We start from the raw sequence: 18,722 nt of genomic DNA, 5'->3' as shown, positions 1-18,722 counted from the left end.
CACTGCTTTAATCCACAGTGCAACTTCAAACCTTTGTTGCGGTTCATTTGTGTCCACATAACAAAGACTTGGGCAGTAGGAGGAATAAAAATAGAAATAGGTCATGAACCATGTGGTAGGTAGCAGAGCTCTTCTTACTCAGCCATCACGCTTTAAATGGAGACACCAAACCTAATCGGTGTTCTGAATCATGTTATAGATTGACATGTCATTTGTGTCTTTGTCTTGATGCTCGTTATTAGATAGCGTCCGCTCCACAATGAGACAGGCGGCAGACTGGCACAGCGGGGAGAAGAGGAAAAAAAAAAAGGTTGAGAAACGCATACACAAACACACACACTTGTGTACACATGCTCCCGTGCAAGTACAATGGTAGATAGCCAGCCTATTTTTGGAGGCTGTACTGTATGTGTGCGTGTTCCTCATATAGGTTCTCATATAAGTCAGGGACTCTACTGAGCATGGACCAGGCAGCTCGCTTACTACCTCCCTAATTGCGTGATTGTCTGACATCCTATCCTACAGGAAATGTCTCCCACGTCAAACTTCATGCATGCATTCATTCATTTATTAATCAGCATGCAAATAGATACCCACTAAAATACTGAATTATACATGGGGGGCATTAAGCCTGACTTATGTACAAATGAGAGGTGACAAAGTGGGCTCGGGTTTAAACAAGAGTAGGGGCCAGATGTAGAAATAATTGACTGTAAGGAATTGAAAAAGTCACAATATAAGATTAGTGAATCTATACGATGCAGACATAAGTGTATTGTATTATTATTATTATTTATTCATTCATTTTCTACCGCTTATCCTCACGAGGTTCGCAGGGGTGCTGGAGCCTATCCTCGCAGTCTTCAGGCAGGAGGCGGGGTACACCCTGGACTGGTCGCCGGCCAATCGCAGGGCACATATAGACAAACAACCATTCACACTCACATTCATACCTATGGACAATTTGGAGTCACCAATTAACCTAGCATGTTTTTGGAATGTGGGAGGAAACCGGAGTACCCGGAGAAAACCCACGCATGCACGGGGAGAACATGCAAACTCCAAACAGAGATGGCCGAGGGTGGAATTGAACTCGAGTCTCCTTGCTGTGAGGCCTGCGCTCTAACCACTCTTTCACCGTGCAGCCTGAATTCATTATTCATTAATTTTCTACCGCTTGTCCTCACGAAGGTCGCAGCAGTTGCTGGAGCCTATCCCAGCTGTCTTCGGGCAGGAGGCGGGGTACACCCTGGACTGGTCGCCAGCCAATCACAGGGCACATATAGACAAACAACCATTCACACTCACATTCATACCTATGGACAATTTGGAGTCACCAATTAACCTAGCATGTTTTTGGAATGTGGGAGGAAACTGGAGTACCCGGAGAAAACCCACGCATGCACAGGGAGAACATGCAAACTCCAAACAGAGATGGCCAGCAAAAAATATATATATATACATATATATATATAGTAAACCTTTGTGGACATGACAGATAATAATAATAGAAGAGTTCTGAGCATCCAGAAGCAGAACTTGAGTGTGAAACAGAGGTTGAGCAATGAGTGATTTAAGTGATGGCCTCTCGGTGTAAGTCTGCGGGAGGCCGTGTCATTTGGCAGACCGTGTGAGTAAAATCAGCAGTAAAAAGCCATTGAGGACGAAAAGGAGCCACTCTTGTAGTCGTGATACATGAAGCCAAACTCAGCCTCCCATTGTGAGAGTGATCTCAGCAGGTGCTAAAAACGCTGACTCCTTCCCAAGAGCGTTCCCGGCTCCACAAAGCCCCTCATATCATAACATAGGAAGATCTACTAAAAGACAACAATGTGTCACTTTGTCTATTAATTGGTCTATTAATTTAGTTTCTCAGTAAAGACATAACTGCAGTGATGAAACGAAACATGAAAATTGATTAAGAATGCTGACTATCGGTTAGAATAGGTATTTATAGAGACAAAGCAAATGGAGCAGATTTATCGCACCGTTAACGACGGCAAGGTGTTACCGATTTGCTGCTGCATTACACGAGCATTTGAACAGCGCGGTAATTGAAAATGAATAATGCAGTCATTTCCTGACTTGCCTCGTAACAATACCCGACATCTGTGGGGCTTCCGTGTTGTATAACAAATTAGAGGCGGCTTTTACGCTAACACAGCGCCAATGATATGCATGGTATAAAAGCTTACGCATAATAAGGCAGAGGAGTAATTGTGTGTCTTTGTAACTGAGCTGAAAGTATTAGTTGTGATGAATGTGATGAATGTGTTGAAGCGCTGCGCTGCAGGTAACACCACGGACACAGTGGGGCTTATGCACGGTGTGGATATATGTCTGAACGGTGCAGCAGCCAAGCAGCATTGGCACTGAAGGAATGGGGGGGGGGTACAAGCTGGTATCTCACACACTCCATAACCCATGATATTGTTCAGCTTGGGGACCACAAAGCATAGCAATACCCTGGCTACAGCTGACACACAGAAACATCTTGTGGGACTATGCACGGATGCAAGGAAGGAATCCAAAGACAAAAACCATATTTGGGTACCGCATATAATAAGAAGCTGAATTACAGAAAAGCAGAAAAGGGAAAAAGGATTTTGCTTCTTCCTACTCCTTTTCAGACATGTGTAGTAATGAGGTGTTATGTGTGTGTATGTATGTACAGTAAACCTCGGATATATCGGAAATTCGCTCACAACGGACAGATAAAAAAGAACCAATTTTTCTGTAATGCATTTCCAATAAAAATTCATTGCATATATCGGATTTTTTTATAACGGATTTCGCCTATTTCGGACAAAATCTCCAGTCCCGTTCCAATTTCCCTCGCATATATCGGATGGCCGCATCGTGGCCTTTGATCCATCTTTGATCCATGTTCACAGCCAAAGCTGAAGATTATAACATCTTTGTATGAATTACAGACATGTACATGAGCATGTACAACAAAATAAAAAAAAAATTCTCAAATCTGTAGAAATGCCTTCTTGTTGCTATTAGCGAGGTTTAGAAACCAAACGATAAATGTAAGTGCAAACGATAATGACGTCACAGGCTATTGAAATGTATGGGAACTTGCCGACTTGTCAATAGCCTGTGACGTCATTATCGTTTACGTTTATCATTTGGTTTCTAAACCTCCCTAATAGCAACAAGAAGGCATTTCTACAGATGTGAGAATTTTTTATTTTTATTTTGTTGTACATGCTCATGTACATGTCTGTAATTCATACAAAGATGTTATAATCTTCAGCTTTGGCTGTGAACATGGATCAAAGAAAGTTCCCCCATGGCATTGCGCGTCCGTGTAATGAATGTGGCGGACATTTTCCGGTATACGCATATAACGGATTTCGCTTATATCGGACAAAACCAGTGGGAACAATTGAATCCGATATATCCGAGGTTTACTGTATACGTATATATTCATTCATTCATTCATTCATTTTCTACCGCTTATCCTCACAAGGGTCGTGGGGGGTCCTGGAGCCTATCCAAGCTGTCTTCGGGCGAGAGGCGGGGTACACCCTGGACTGGTGGCCAGCCAATCACAGGGCACATATAGACAAACAACCATTCACACTCACATTCATACCTATGGACAATTTGGAGTCACCAATTAACCTAGCATGTTTTTGGAATGTGGGAGGAAACCGGAGTACCTGGAGAAAACCCACGCATGCACGGGGAGAACATGCAAACTCCACTCCTCCCACATTCCAAAAACATGCTAGGTTAATTGGCGACTCCAAATTGTCCATAGGTTTGAATGTGAGTGTGAATGGTTGTTTGTCTATATGTGCCCTGTGATTGGCTGGCGACCAGTCCAGGGTGTACCCCGCCTCTGGCCCTAAGACAGTCGGGATAGACTCCAGCACCCCTGCGACCCTTGTGAGGATAAGCGGTAGAAAATGAATGAATGAATGAATATAAAATTCAGTCTACAAACACTATGGAAGTGAGATTTCACCATTTCCTGGTTCGTCTATCAAACTTGACAACTGTGCTGCGGCATTGTGACCACAGGGAGTCAATCGCATGAATGGTTTTGGCTTAGTTCTTACACTGGATGCCCTTCCTGACACAACCCTGGCCCGGAAAGAGAACCAATGGTCTGTACCAAGAACATACATTGACTGATGCTGCAGATTGTTTTTGTAGTGATTCCTTTGGGCATACGTACATTATATAATGGATGTGAGGTAATAATAACGTGACAATGGAAAGGCATCCTATCCCATACTCAATCACAGGAAGAATGACTAATGCCTAAAAACTTCAGAAACAAAAAGCAGGAAACACTCTCCCGGGTCCACTTAACCACTTTACCACTCTCAATCATTGTGAGCCTCTTTAGAAGAAGAGCTGTCATACCTTCCATCATGTCCTCAATAGAAGTACCCTAAAAGTGGCAGGGTAATGAATAAATCATATATGCCCTCGGCGTTACTATCAGCACTCCATTAAGAGGAAAATTGCATTTGTGTAATAACTCTGTAAGGCAGTATTTGGATGTGGACTTCCATTGCTGGACTGATATACAGTCCAAAACTGCCTGAAAGTAGAATCAAGGTGACTGAAGTTGTTAAGGAGGAACATAAGGGATGCTGGTGAGAGAGTTCTCCTGACCCTCGGCTCAAATTGTGCATGTATAATATGTTAATATGTTTGTTTCTTAAAGAGCAGAACTAATGGCGATCCCAATATTTGGATCAGCATGGTGTGTTTCAAACGGAAAGAATTGAGCAGGGATGGAATATTCCTTTAACCAATCCGATTGAGGTATCTTGTACCCGCTCAAACGGAAAGTTGCCAGGGTGCGTTCTTCTTTGTGGTGTTTTTCTTCTTCTGTTGTTTATTGGCGGTTGGCAAGCAGCTTTCGTGTGCATTACCACCATCTGTGGAACAGAATCTAAACCCTTCTATACGCCATTCACAAGTGCAGTCTTAATATATAAAATAAAAATATATATCTATATAAAACATGTCCTGAGTTTAATTATAAAATATTAGCAAGATTGAATTTGATCTTTTCCTGCTTAAATTTATCCCGGGTGCGTTCTTTCAGCGCATGCTCAGATATGACGTAACACGCAGATCCAGACGTTCTTCACTTTTAAAAATGGAGGCCAGCAATCGGCACTGGACTAAGCAAAGTTTGTTTTTGATTCAAACTAAATTTCAAGACTGGACAGACGAAAAACTGGCAATACGGAGTTATTCCAACAAGTGAAAGAATAACTTGGGGAAGCCGGTATCACGTGATGTTGATGTTTACGTTTTACTGGGCATGCCCTATTGACTATTCTATTTGATTTTCACAACGCATGTAGACAAGAGATTGGAATATTCCTTTCCATGGATACCATTGTTTCCCGAAAGGTCATTCGGAAAGAGAAAAAGTGGTCATGTAAAAACATGGCTACTGTGGAGTGTCTGTGGTGTAAAGACTGGCAGAGCAATGTAATATTGGTCCGTGTGGCAACACCTACCTTGTTCCTCCGATAGACTTATTGATGCACGTGTGAGGTCGTGGTGACATTTTGTATGCATGTATAATATGTTAATATGTTTGTTTCTTAAAGAGCAGAACTAATGGCGATCCCGACAGATCTCTTCCTGATATTTGGATCAGCATGGTGTGTTTCAGTACTTCAAATTGGGAGCTCACCGCCTGCATACTGAGACTTGTGTTAAATAAGCATTTCCAGAATATTTGGGTAAATGAAACAGAACACATACTGTCCCCACTTCCACATTTGATTGTGCTGACTCCTGGGGGTCATTTAGCCATGTTGTCTGCTCTTCAATTATTTATTTGAAAATTTAGCATCACTCAAAATCCCTCTCGGGGACATAATTATGCTCTCTGCTGGGAGTCAAACCTCTGGCTATAATGGATTTAGTATTCATCAACACTTGTGCCAATGGCAATTAGGACCATAATGGCTCCTAAAGCCCCACCCGAAACACTACAGGGTGTACAGCGAGCTGAGACACTCAACAAGATGTCTTGTTTTGCTCTGCAGCTATTGTGATGGTTTTTCTCAAGACGTGGGTTTTTGTATTCCGATGAGATGCTTCCTGAGGAGCTACCTCGGCGGCCACCTTGACTTTGAAGGAGACATTTGTAACCCCCTCCAGCCAAAAACCGGTAATGTGCCGTTTGCAGGTTCCAGTCAGCGAGTGCCAGATCCTTATTGCCAAGTAGGCTGACACTTTAATGAGCCCCTCGCTTGGTGTCAGAAACACATTGAGAAATTACTACTGCTGCCATCTTGTGTGCGCCCACTTGAGCATTTAAGCAAAGCGAAAACCCAATCATTAACCCGCAACATAGTGAAACCTTATCCACCCGATTCCTGATTCCTTTGTCTAATCCGGAACGTTCTACTTGGCTTTTTTTGTGTGTCCGTCAGAGCTGCATTGTCCTTACTGAAGCACAACATGTATTTATATATGATATGATAACATATGGTTAGAGATAGCTGGTGTTGTCACATCTGTCTAGTGATCAGTTTGTAAAGAGCATCTAAAATCTGGTAGTTTAATCAGATCCAGACGTTCTTCACTTTTAAAAATGGAGGCCAGCAATCGGCACTGGACTAAGCAAAGTTTGTTTTTGATTCTAACTAAATTTCAAGACTGGACAGACGAAAAACTGGCAATACGGAGTTATTCCAACAAGTGAAAGAATAACTTGGGGAAGTCGGTATCACGTGATGTTGATGTTTACGTTTTACTGGGCATGCCCTATTGACTATTCTATTTGATTTTCACAACGCATGTAGACAAGAGATTGGAATATTCCTTTCCATGGATACCATTGTTTCCGAAAAGGTCATTTGGAAAGAGAAAAACTCGTCATGTAAAAACTTGGCTACTGTGGAGTGTCTGTGGTGTAAAGACTGGCAGAGCAATGTAATATTGGTCCGTGTGGCAACACCTACCTTGTTCCTCCGATAGACTTATTGATGCACGTGTGAGGTCGTGGTGACATTTTGTAACAATTTTGGTTAGTGGTGTGCCACAAGATTTTTCCAATGTAAAAAACGTGCCGTGGCTCAAAAAATGTTGAAAATCACTGATCTAAAGAATAAATCAATCATTATCATTCATAAATGTGACTCAAAAAGGCCAACAGAACCTTATAAAAAAATAACACTTGTAACAATGAAAGGGTGCCCCCTAGTGACAGGAACTCACACTTCTGGCCAAGCTGTAGCCACTAATGATCTTGATAACAGAGGATGTAGATGGCTGATTGAACACGCTGGGGTTGCTACTGGAGCTCCACTACCCGCACTGGTGTCTCCTCACTCCCCCCATCCACCATGCAAGCGCCAGCCTCACAGAGCGAAGTGACCTTTTTAGAAATATGCCTGTGACTGATGGATTGGAGGAGCACTGCAGGCGGTGTCTTCAAAACCCCAATGCCAAGCGGCTAAACCCTTTAAAAAGTAATGGATTTCCTTGAGCAGCGTTCAGGTCTCCACTAGTTAGAGCGTTGATATGATATACAGTGCGTCATGTCTGCAGCTGGTGGCTCGGAAGTAATTGGCTACTTCACACAATCTAAAGCAGGGGTCTCAAACACGCGGCCCGCGGGCCAAATGTGGCCCGCAGGACACTAGTTTGAGGCCCCCGCCTTGATATGAAAGTTTAATGTTTGATTAATGTTATATTATTACGTTTGATTAATGTTCATGTTAAAGGTTAAATAACTGTTAATAGTTATCCTCCCTATCCATGTGGAAGTGGTAAGTTTTTGGCTATTTAAGTTTAAAGGAAATAACTTGAAGGCTACCGTTTAGGTCGCTAGCTCTCTAGTTTGCGAGTTAGCATGTGTCTCAAGACCCTGCAGTTGCGCAATATGTTGTAAATAAAAAGAGTATAAATGTGACTATAGTCGTGTTTTGTCATGTCTACAGGGCTCTAATAATGTTTCGTTCATTTTAATCTGAAAAAAATAATTTGTCTCCCCACCAACTATATGTGGTTTCTTAAGTTTTTATTATTTGCTGTTTTATTATTATTATTATATTATATTTATTTAGTACTGATTGATTGATTTTCTTTATTCTTGATTTGTTTATTTATTTTTCATCTTATTTTGTGTAGAAAAATAAAAATTAAGATATTTGAGAACAGTGGAATGTTTTATCAGAGCTTTTCTTGTAGAAAATCAGAACAAAAGCTAAATTTATTCATTTTTCTGTTTTTAATAAATGCGGTTTTTGTTGTTTTTTTTTGGAAAACCTGATGCGGCCCAGCCTCGCCCAGACCCTAGCTCCAGTGGCCCCCAAGTAAATTGAGTTTGAGACCCCTGATCTAAAGTGTCTTTCCCCTCAATCACCCCCCCGCAAGTACTGACAAAAAACCCAGTCCCAACGGACAGATGACAGGTTTCTCGATCATTTGCAAGAGAAGTCACCGTTCATTGATGACTCCCAGCATGGAGCAACATCAAAAAATACCCAGTGGTTAATTTCTCTATTCATATTTAAAGAGGTGTTTTTCATTGCAAATGAGGGCTATGAAAGATAGAACGCTTTTTTTTGGTCCCAGAGGTCGTTTCTGGCATGCATAATATTATATGAGCCATTTGAGTAAAACCGTCTACATATATGAAAGTCTACACACTTAAACCAAAATAGAATCTGTTCAGTTTAAGTAGCAACTAACCACACTACTGTACTAATATTTATACACTTAGGGAGTTTAACACTAATGTTTTTTAACATAACTAAAAAAAGACTCAAAATCAAAACCTATCACACGCTCTTCTCACCTGCGACTACAATGTCATTAAAAAATATTCCATTTAATTAACGTGACTGCTCATCTTGCAAGTAATAAGTGACGCCACCTTGCACAAAATAATCAGGAAGACTCCAAAAAGTCAGGGGAAAAGTGATGAGACACACAAACAAACCATGGATGCTCGGTGAAGAGGAGAGGGAGGAGTCGAGGAACGCACCAATTTTATGTGTGAGCATACCATATTTGGGCCAATTGTTATATTTGTAATAGCATTGTTGTCTTTTTAAAGTCAGTCATGTAGGCATGCTACATGAGCTACTTGAAAAGTCTAATCTGAGAGCAGCCAGACTCACCATGCTGCCCCTCCCTCTGCTCCAGCTCCTGTCTGAGCTGCTGCCACTGCTCCTTCATCCTGGCCAGCTCTTGGCTGCTCCCTGAGCTGAGACTGTGCAGCCTCTTGGCCAGAGCCTCCAGTCTCTCCTGCTCCTGGTACACCACCTTCATCTCAGCCTTCAGCTCCTTGGCACTGGTGAAGTCATTACCTGCAGTGAGGAACACATTACTGCTTACACTTCTCACCTCTAACGAGTGGCTTAAAAATGAATAGTGTAATTAAGTAAAGCTAATGGAACTATGTGTACGGTACAACCTCTAAGGTCAAATGCAATCCACTTCAGGACACTGCATAACCTCTGATGTGTAAGAAATGAAATTACAGTAATGCTACTTTGCAGATAATGCTTTAGTAACATTTGTCATATAAATGTAGAAAGAACCACTATTAATAGAAAATGTAATGACAATTGAAGGAAAATGGTATGCATGTATGGGCATGCTTGATTCCAATCCTTAATATTATGTATTTTTTCAAGAGAAGCACAAAGAGGTGATGATGCAACTCTACAATAGAAGAGAGCACCTTTGGTACAGTTTTAAGCAGAAAAAACAGCCATAAGTTTTCCAAGATCTTTCCCATTGAAATATATGCGCCGTAGCAACCAGGAGGGGAAAGGCATTGGTTATGCGTTGAAGGGAAATTTTAATGCGCGCACGTACAGTGCAAATGTGAAAACTGTAAATAGTTCATGGTGTTATATTTGAAAAAAAAAATAATAATTTTTGTGTTGTTTATGTTGTGGCATAGTCCACATTTTGGATACCGTATATGGTTACATTTGTGTCAAATTTGCGTCAAATTCATTCATTCATTCATTTTCTACCGCTTTTTCCTCACAAGGGTCGCTTGGGGTGCTGGAGCCTATCCCAGCTGTCTTCGGGCGATAGGCCATTCACACTCACATTCATACCTATGGACAATTTGGAGTCGCCAATTAACCCAGCATGTTTTCGGAATGTGGGAGGAAACCGGAGATGGTCAAGGGTGGAATTGAACTGGGGTCTCCTAGCTGTGAGGCCTGCGCACTAACCACTCGGCTGCCATGCAGCTTACATATAACTTGTTTTTCTATATTTTTCATGAATAATAGGCCATAGGAAACGACCAAACAGCAATCACTAATTCAGCTGTAGATGAAGAAAGTAGAAGGTGTAACGTGGAATCACCTGAGATGGCTGCCAGTTTGGCTTCCTGCAGAGTTAAGAGATGCGTTTCAGTCTCACTGACTTTCCTCCTCAAACTGCTTCCCAGCTTCTGACTCATGACCACCTACAGAAAGACAAGGAGAGGACAAAGGTGTAAAGCGAGAGTAGAGGGACAGCGAAGGAAAGCATCCCAGAGGATGCACGGCTCATTTACAGCTCCCGTTTCATTTTTAACTCATTCTCACAGAATCACTTCCGTACCTCCATACCCACGTCTTCTTTGAATACACAACAAAATCCTGATGTTTTACATGCCTGTAACCTTTAAAAAGACAAAGAGTTCCCCTGCTTTCATGTGGACACGTGGAAATGTGAAATCTCCATAAAAGACGCCATTAGAATGTCAGAGAGGAAAAAGGCAGTGAATGTCACGGTCCTGATGGGGATGCGACACCTCGGCTCTTGCAGGAGCTGATGGCTACTGATAAAGCCTGTCTGGCCCACATCTGCCCTTTGAGCTTCTGTTTTTATTCGGCCTATTCGCTTTGAAAGACAGCCGGATACAATTCCCATGATGCACCTCTCATCTTATGGAGAACTATGTATAGTCGCCGCTCAAAAGGACGCGGAGCTGGATTCGCTGTCATGTTTTCTACTTGAGCCTGACACAGTTTTGTGCAACACTTTAAAGAGGTTGTCAAATAGATAGCTTTTTCTAATAGGAAGACAGCATCACCGAGGGAAGTCTTCATACAGGAATAGAGAAATCAGTCAGGGTTGCATAATTCTATTTAAAGCATTACATACACTGGGAACTGCTAGAAGGAATTTGTGATACACAAACATCAGTAGGTTCTTTTGAAAAAGTAACATTTGCTTTTAATGAATGAAAGAATCAGTCTCTTAATTCACCATCATAATCTTCAAATGTACTGCAAAAAAAGTCAGTAAGGATAATTCATAATGCCGCCTACAGAGAACATACTAACTCCTTATTTCTAAAATCACAAATACTTCAACTTGCTGATATAGTTCATCTTCAAACAGCTAAAATAATGCGTAAGGCTGAAAATAACCAATTACCTAAAAATGTCATCCAATACATAAACTGGGAACTGCTAGAAGGAATTTGTGATACACAAACATCAGTAGTTTCTTTTGAAAAAGTAACATTTGCTTTTAATGAATGAATGAATCAGTCTCTTAATTCACCAGCAAATACAAATAGACGGTGTGGACATTGAAAGGGTGAACAAAAACAAATTTCTGGGGATCACAATATATGAAAATATGAGCTAGAAACCTCATATAACAAATATACAACATAAGGTGGCCAGAAATATTTCAGTATTGAAGAAAGCAAATCAGAAATCACTCCACACTCTTTATTGCTCTCTGGTTCTACCATATCTTACTTATTGTGTGGAAATATGGGCTAATAACTATAAAAGCAATCTTCACTCGCTAAATGTACTGCAAAAAAGGCCAGTAAGGATAATTCATAATGCCGCCTACAGAGAACATACTAACTCCTTATTTCTAAAATCACAAATACTTCAACTTGCTGATATAGTTCATCTTCAAACAGCTAAAATAATACATAAGGCTAAAAATAACCAATTAGCTAAAAATGTCATCCAATACTTCTCTACAAGAGAGGAGAAATATGATCTCAGGGAAGAACTACATTTGAAACACTTCTATGCTAGGACTACGTTAAAAAGCCATAGCATTTCAGTATGTGGAATCAAACTATGGAATGGATTGAGTAAGGACCTCAAACAATGCACAACGATGAGCCAATTCAAGAAACAATACAAGCAGTTGATGTTTGCTAAATACAAGGATGAAGAGTCTTGAACCAGTCATGATGTGCTATACATATCACTATATTGACACTTACTATGGTACCCATTATGGCATTGGATGCTCATATCACCTCATACTTATTAAAAAAAAAAAAAAAAAAAAAAAAACCTAAACTGTATTATGGAAAGCAGGAAGTGAACAAATGTTATAGTTACTGATTGTAAAAGTACCAGATGGAGGGGTAGGATTTAATAAGCTTTGCTTTTTCCTACTCCTTTTGGACATGTGGAACTGTGAACTGATTATGGGATGCACTCAATTGTAATCTGATGCATGTTCAAATGAAATAAAACCATAACCATTACCATAATTCCAACTTTACGCATTTCCACATGGTCAATAGCAAACTTTTCATGCAGTTTTTATGCATGAAACGGATGTCAGATAACTGAAGCTGTCTCCTGTTGCATTATTTACCGGGATTCATTCAAATCTCCTGCTGATTCTGACCCTTCCACTACAACTGTGGAGAGTTCACTGCCTCATCAAATAGAAATAAGCACATGAATATAAACACTGAAATTTAGCATGCATATGTATCAAGCTGTGGATGACCATAGCACATCCTTTCAATTTCACCTACTACTCATTAGAAATCTATACACATTCAATCTTAGAGCCCGATTTTCACCCACAAAATTGCCTTACTTTGGAAGTGGCTTCCTTGATGGATAGATTCAATGCTTGCTCCTGTTCCTGGAGTCTGCAAAAGGAAATAGAAATGTTACTGTTCAATACTAGAAAAAAAATTCTTTTTGTTTCTGTTCATAGCCGAATGTTAAATAAAAGGTTCACTCAAGAGTTTTGTCACTTTTTCAAGGTCATCTTAAAAGTTACAGCCTTTTACAAAGATTTAAAAACTTCTAATTTATCTAAAAGCAGCGCTGAACAATGAGTGTAGGACAGCTAGTTAAAAAAAGTTCATCTTCTCCATCATCAGAATTGAACAGCCTCTTAATGTCTTCATCACACACCTTGTCAGTCTCTTTTGTTGTCGCTCTCATTGTGACTTTCATCTTGAGACAAATGAACCCTGTAATTTAGCTTTCGAAACTCATTGTGATAGATTTTTTTGACATACTATAAAGCAGGGGACTCAAACTCAATTTACTTGGGGGCCACTGGAGCTAGGGTCTGGGCGAGACTGGGCCGCATCAAGTTTATACAAACTTTTTCAGTGCTTTGGTTCCGATTTTCAACAATAAAAGCTCTGATAAAACATTCCACTGTTCTCAAATACCTTAATTTTTATTTTTCTGCACAAAATAAGATGAAAAATAAATAAACAAATCAAGAATAAAGAAAATCAATCAATCAGTAATAAATAAATAAATAAATATAATAATAATAATAATAAAACAGCAAATAATAAAAACATAAGAAACCACATATAGTTGGTGGGTAGACAAATTATTTTTTTCAGATTAAAATTAACAAAGCATTATTAGAGCCCTGTAGACATGACAAAACACGACTATAGTCACATTTATACTCTTTTTATTTACAACATATTGCGCAACTGCAGGGTCTTGAGACACATGCTAACTCGCAAACTAGAGAGCTAGCGACCTAAACGGTAGCCTTCAAGTAATTTCCTTTAAACTTAAATAGCCAAAAACTTACCACTTCCACACGGATAGGGAGGATAACTATTAACAGTTATTTAACCTTTAACATGAACATTAATCAAACGTAATATTTTTTTCTGGGTACATGATACCATACAGCATCCATATCAAACTAGCGCGGGCCTCACTAACATTAAACTTTCATATCAAGGCGGGGGCCTCAAACTAGTGTCCTGCGGGTCACTTCTTAGCTCCGATGAGCCATGAGACGCTTTTATTCAACGGAGTCCAACATGTGCTAAGGTCGAAGCAGTCCAAACAGAAGCTGTACTAATTCTACACTTGATCAAACTTACTTAAGTTTTGTCAGATGAAATCATGATCGCTGCATAAGACTTAAAAAACAAATTAGTGTCAAAATTCACTACTTGCCGAAACTACATGCATGCGTTCTTTTAGTTCTTTAGTCATGAATTAGCCACACGTGTGAGAAGTAGTGCGATATTCTCTCATTCTCCATCAAATATTTTTGGCTGTCTGGAACATTTATTGGATTTACATTGACCTATATGGGGAATATTGTCTCAGTTTTCATACGTTTTGATTTGGAATGATGAAACCTATGATTCCACTGTATTGCTAAAAAAGTGTGAGCTCTTGAACCAGCGTGTTAAAAATGTTTAAAATGTGTCCGACCACCAACCTTACAACTTTTAAGGTCTTACTTTTCTAAGAGCAAAATCACCAAATCAAGAGAAGAATTCATTTTGATGGGGGGGCTGACCTGCTCGGTTTTTTCCATAAATGCAAAACTGCCCCACAATCATCTCGCTGCCCTAAAGCCCACCACACCGAGATTTGCAGCTGAATACCCAATCTGAGGTCTAAAATTTCAATCAGCGGTGAGAATAAATGCATTCCGGTTGAGGTGAGCGTATGTCAAATATCAAATTACACCACTGATGGTGGGTCACGCCACCAGGAAGGTGATAAGTACAATTTACATGTCTGTCTAACAAGTGGCAAGACAGAGAGGCATCCCAGAGTGCTCTCTTGTGAGCTATTACCATCAGAGATGCAAAGTAATCATTTGCATCTAGGGGGGGAAAAAAATGTTAAATTCAAATTAAAATTCAAGCAGGTGTGAGAGTGGGGGAGATCTTGGCGATGTAAACAATATTGGCACTGTTCATCCAGTCCACATCTGAAATTATACATAAATATGCAGAAAGCAGTAAAATGGGAGGAATGTTTATCTTCTGCTGTAATTAACATTATCATTCATTGCAGGATGGTGGCATAACGATTAGCATGTCTGCCTCACGGACAGGAAATATTACTTAAAATCTCTATTGGAGAATCTCTGTGTAGGTTCCAATCCCAAAACATGCATGTTTGGTTAATTTGTGAATTAAAAATGTATAAATAGCCCACATGTGTCCCCTGTTAAGTTAAAACTGTATGTGTTCTCCTCTTTATTTTTCCTTGTCTGTACGAGTATGGTGCTTCAATTATGACCTCCATGCATCAGATCATAACAAAAATACTCTTATACTTGTAAGAGGATTTTTTTTCCAAGCAGGGAGCAAAATATGGTCATTTAATGATAAGAATGTCAACAAGAATGACAACATGTAAATCTGCTGGCTGCTAAGACGTCACTGACAGCTCTTTAGCACCTTCACATGGTGGCTCATAGTACTGCAGGACTTTCAGTTCCAGCTTTTGCCTTCTCAAAAACCTATTACAGGTTGAATAATAATAATAATAATAATAATAAACAGTTTTAGCATTTTTTCACAGATTTCTCATGTAAATATTGTCACATATTTAAATAGAAGCTAACCTGAGCACAGAGGGCGGAAGAGAGACAGTGATCTGGTTGCGGTTCTCAGAGGTGACAAGGTCATGAAGGGTTCGGTTCATGTCCCGAAGCTGAGCCACAGTGCAGCTCCTCAGCACAGAGCCCTCCAGGTCTTCGGCCTCCATCTGCTGCTCCTCCTGCTGGATCTGTTGCTCCAGACAACGGCTGCGATCCTTCAGATCCGCCAGTCTCTGCTGGAGTTCTTTTATTTCATCCTGCGTCACAACAGCAAGTATGGAACTTCAACGTCAAGTGTTCCGGGGTGAGCTGGAGCCTATCCCAGCAGAAGAAAAGGCAGGGTACAGCCTGGATAGGTCACCATTCAATCACATGGCTGTGAGGCGGATTAAGTTTCTTATCAATTATTTATAATGTATTTAATTATTTATTATCTTATCAATAATATTATTATTATTCACATTCTTTTTTTTGATTCAGGTTTTCCTATTCTAAATGTAAAAATGATGATGTAAAAGCATTTTTGCTGAGATACTGTACCATTCAAATGGATGGGAATTTGCTCTTACAAAGAAAAAATCCCCCTGTGATTGACTTGCAACTACTCCAGCATGTAGTCAGCTGGCATAGGCTCCAGCTCCTCTACCAAGCCCAATGTGGATAAGTGGCATAGAAAATGAATGGATGGATTGAAAGAATCTCTGGAAATTCATTCTTTCATTTTCTACCGCTTTTCCTCACAAGGTAGAAAATGAATGAATGAATGAAATTTAAGAAGCCAAATCTTACCACTTCCACATGGTATAGGAGGAGAGTTTGTTTTTCACTCTATCATGTCTCCATGACTTCATGCAGTGTTAAGGTAATGTTTTTGTCATTACTGTCGCCTAGTAACCAGAATACTATACATAACTTGTATTTCAATATGTTTTCACTAATAATAGACCACACAAAACAGTGATCATTAATTATTCATTCATTCATTCATTTTCTATCGCTTATCCTCACGAGGGTTGCGGGGGTGCTGGAGCCTATCCCAGCTGTCTTTAGGCGAGAGGCGGGGTACACCCTGGACTGGTGGCCAGCCAATCACAGGGCACATATAGACAAACAACCATTCACACTCACATTCATACCTATGGACAATTTGGAGTCGCCAATTAACCTAGCATGTTTTTGGAATGTGGGAGGAATTTTTTTTTAAAATATAATCTCTAAATATTTTCTAGCTGGAGTTCGGAATAATGACAGATCTGAGCTTTGGAAGAACCAAAACCACAACATAGAACCAAACTGCACATATTATTATGAAACAATGATTCAGTCATATTCTAAGGACTATTAGCATTAAAATTAGGTTTCAACATAAATCAGAATAGAATATGCCATATACCACAGATATGACTATGAGAAAAACTGAAATTACCTCTACTGTCTGTTTCTCTTGGATGAGACGATCTCGACGGTTCGAATCCGACCGCTCCCCCGCATAAGGTTCTGCACCCAACCTGCCCACCAGCAACAAAACACTTATCATCTTTCCAACATTGATTGCTGAACACTTAAAGCTTGGTTTCTTGAGTGGGTTGTGAATTCCTTTTGCATATTATAAATTATTTACATCAATCTCAGAGTCACTCAGGGGTTAAACCAAAGATCCAAGATCCTCCAACATTTTGCTTGGACATGTTTAGCTTTAGTGTGACGTGTAAAAACAGTATCTCTGATAGATAAGCAAAACAAGTAGCTATTGTGCTAATTGTTTAATTTGAACTCGACGGCTCCTCAGGCCAAGCAGTGATAAAAATCCACTCATCATGTGACCCAAGTGTGTTATGCACGTGACAGCATTGTGTGATGATAAAAGGCCATAACTGATAGTGAATACTCCATGTTCATATCCGTAGGTTGGGAATGTACTGTACTTTATCACATACTACAGTATTAATTGGCCCTGTACCCTAGAAACCGACCATGAATGATACAGGAAAAGGCCGAAATGATACTGTGTCAAAGCCCAGGGCAGTGATACTGATAAAATATAGAGTTTAACCATGTCCAGTATCAGCCCCCGTAGCTGTCCACTCAGAGCGCGCTGCTCTGGTGAAACAACCAATCAGAGAACAGCTCACGAGCGTGAACACACACCGTTTGTTTTGCTGCCGTCTGTGCTCTGTCAACATGTCAGCGGTTAAATAGTAAATAGTATAGTAAATATTAGTATAATGGTAAATATGAAATAGTACGTCATAATAAGCTCATGACCTTCGGTCTCGGGCTGATACTGGCACGCGGGGGCATGATACCGGGCCTGATACCAGAAGACCATTTTGTTTCTAGAGAATGTTCAGTTTATTACATGTATTATATCTAAACAGTGTAAACACAATAATTGCAAAAATATTTCAACAATAATATTTTATCAACAGTCTTATCTTATCAATGTCTGACAATTAAAGTTCCATTAATCAAGTTTGGGTTTTTTGGTGACTGGAGAAGCACTAGGCACTAAGCACTCTCTGATTGGTTGTTTCACAGGCACAATACCAGAGCAGCTCGCTCTGAGTGGACAGCTAAGGGGGCTGATACTGGACATGGTTAAACTCTATATTTTATCAGTATCACTGCCCTGGGCTTTGACACAGTATCATTTCGGCCTTTTCCCGTATCATTCATGGGCGGTTTCTAGGGTACAGAGCCAATTAATACTGTAGTATGTGATAATAAGATCATCACATGGTTTGTCTGGTATCAGGCCCAGTATCATGCCCCCAAGTGTCAGTATCAGCCCGAGACCGAAGGTCTCATACCAGACAAACCATGTGATAACCTATAAGGATCATCCAATCCGTCCTGAATCGGCCTGCCTGACCTGTGATGACAAGTGTCCGTCCTCTGGAGGGCGCCCTGCACCACCTGTCTGAGCCTATCGAGGAACAGGGCCACTGTAGGCTGTCTGGATGGTAACCCCAACTTGAGAGCTCCTCGCTCCCTGCACAACTCTTCTAGCTTTTTCCCAAATCGCTCAGCTGCAAAGAGACACACACATGCACCATCTTGAGCTTAAACAGTGTAGTCATGCCAGAAGGTAAAGGAGGACAGTGCATGCAAGTGTTATGTGGTCTACATAGACTGCACACATCACACCT

General features: G+C 40.4%; 1 protein-coding gene across 4 annotated transcripts in view; it reads right to left on the bottom strand.

The window, feature by feature from the left end:
* disc1 (DISC1 scaffold protein) overlaps nt 1-18,722 on the bottom strand; it is a 67,667-nt gene that overhangs the window by 32,631 nt on the left and 16,314 nt on the right. For all 4 annotated transcript variants that reach the window (XR_009120401.2, XM_078787204.1, XM_078787203.1 and 1 more), the window contains 6 exons: nt 18,446-18,602; nt 17,000-17,081; nt 15,598-15,830; nt 12,832-12,886; nt 10,336-10,438; nt 9,126-9,314 (listed from right to left, as the gene is read on the bottom strand). Coding sequence is in view for 3 of the 4 variants with exons in the window: in XM_078787204.1 (XP_078643330.1) it covers nt 9,126-9,314; nt 10,336-10,438; nt 12,832-12,886; nt 15,598-15,830; nt 17,000-17,081; nt 18,446-18,602 (819 nt within the window). In the remaining variant the exon portion in view is untranslated. The remainder of the gene's footprint in view (nt 1-9,125; nt 9,315-10,335; nt 10,439-12,831; nt 12,887-15,597; nt 15,831-16,999; nt 17,082-18,445; nt 18,603-18,722) is intronic.

Source organism: Doryrhamphus excisus, linkage group LG20, assembly GCF_037039965.1.
Source record: "Doryrhamphus excisus strain RoL-2023G ecotype Guam linkage group LG20, RoL_Dexc_Guam_v1.1, whole genome shotgun sequence".
In the NCBI taxonomy this organism is placed as follows: domain Eukaryota; kingdom Metazoa; phylum Chordata; class Actinopteri; order Syngnathiformes; family Syngnathidae; genus Doryrhamphus; species Doryrhamphus excisus.
This window is presented reverse-complemented; position numbering and strand designations above follow the sequence as displayed.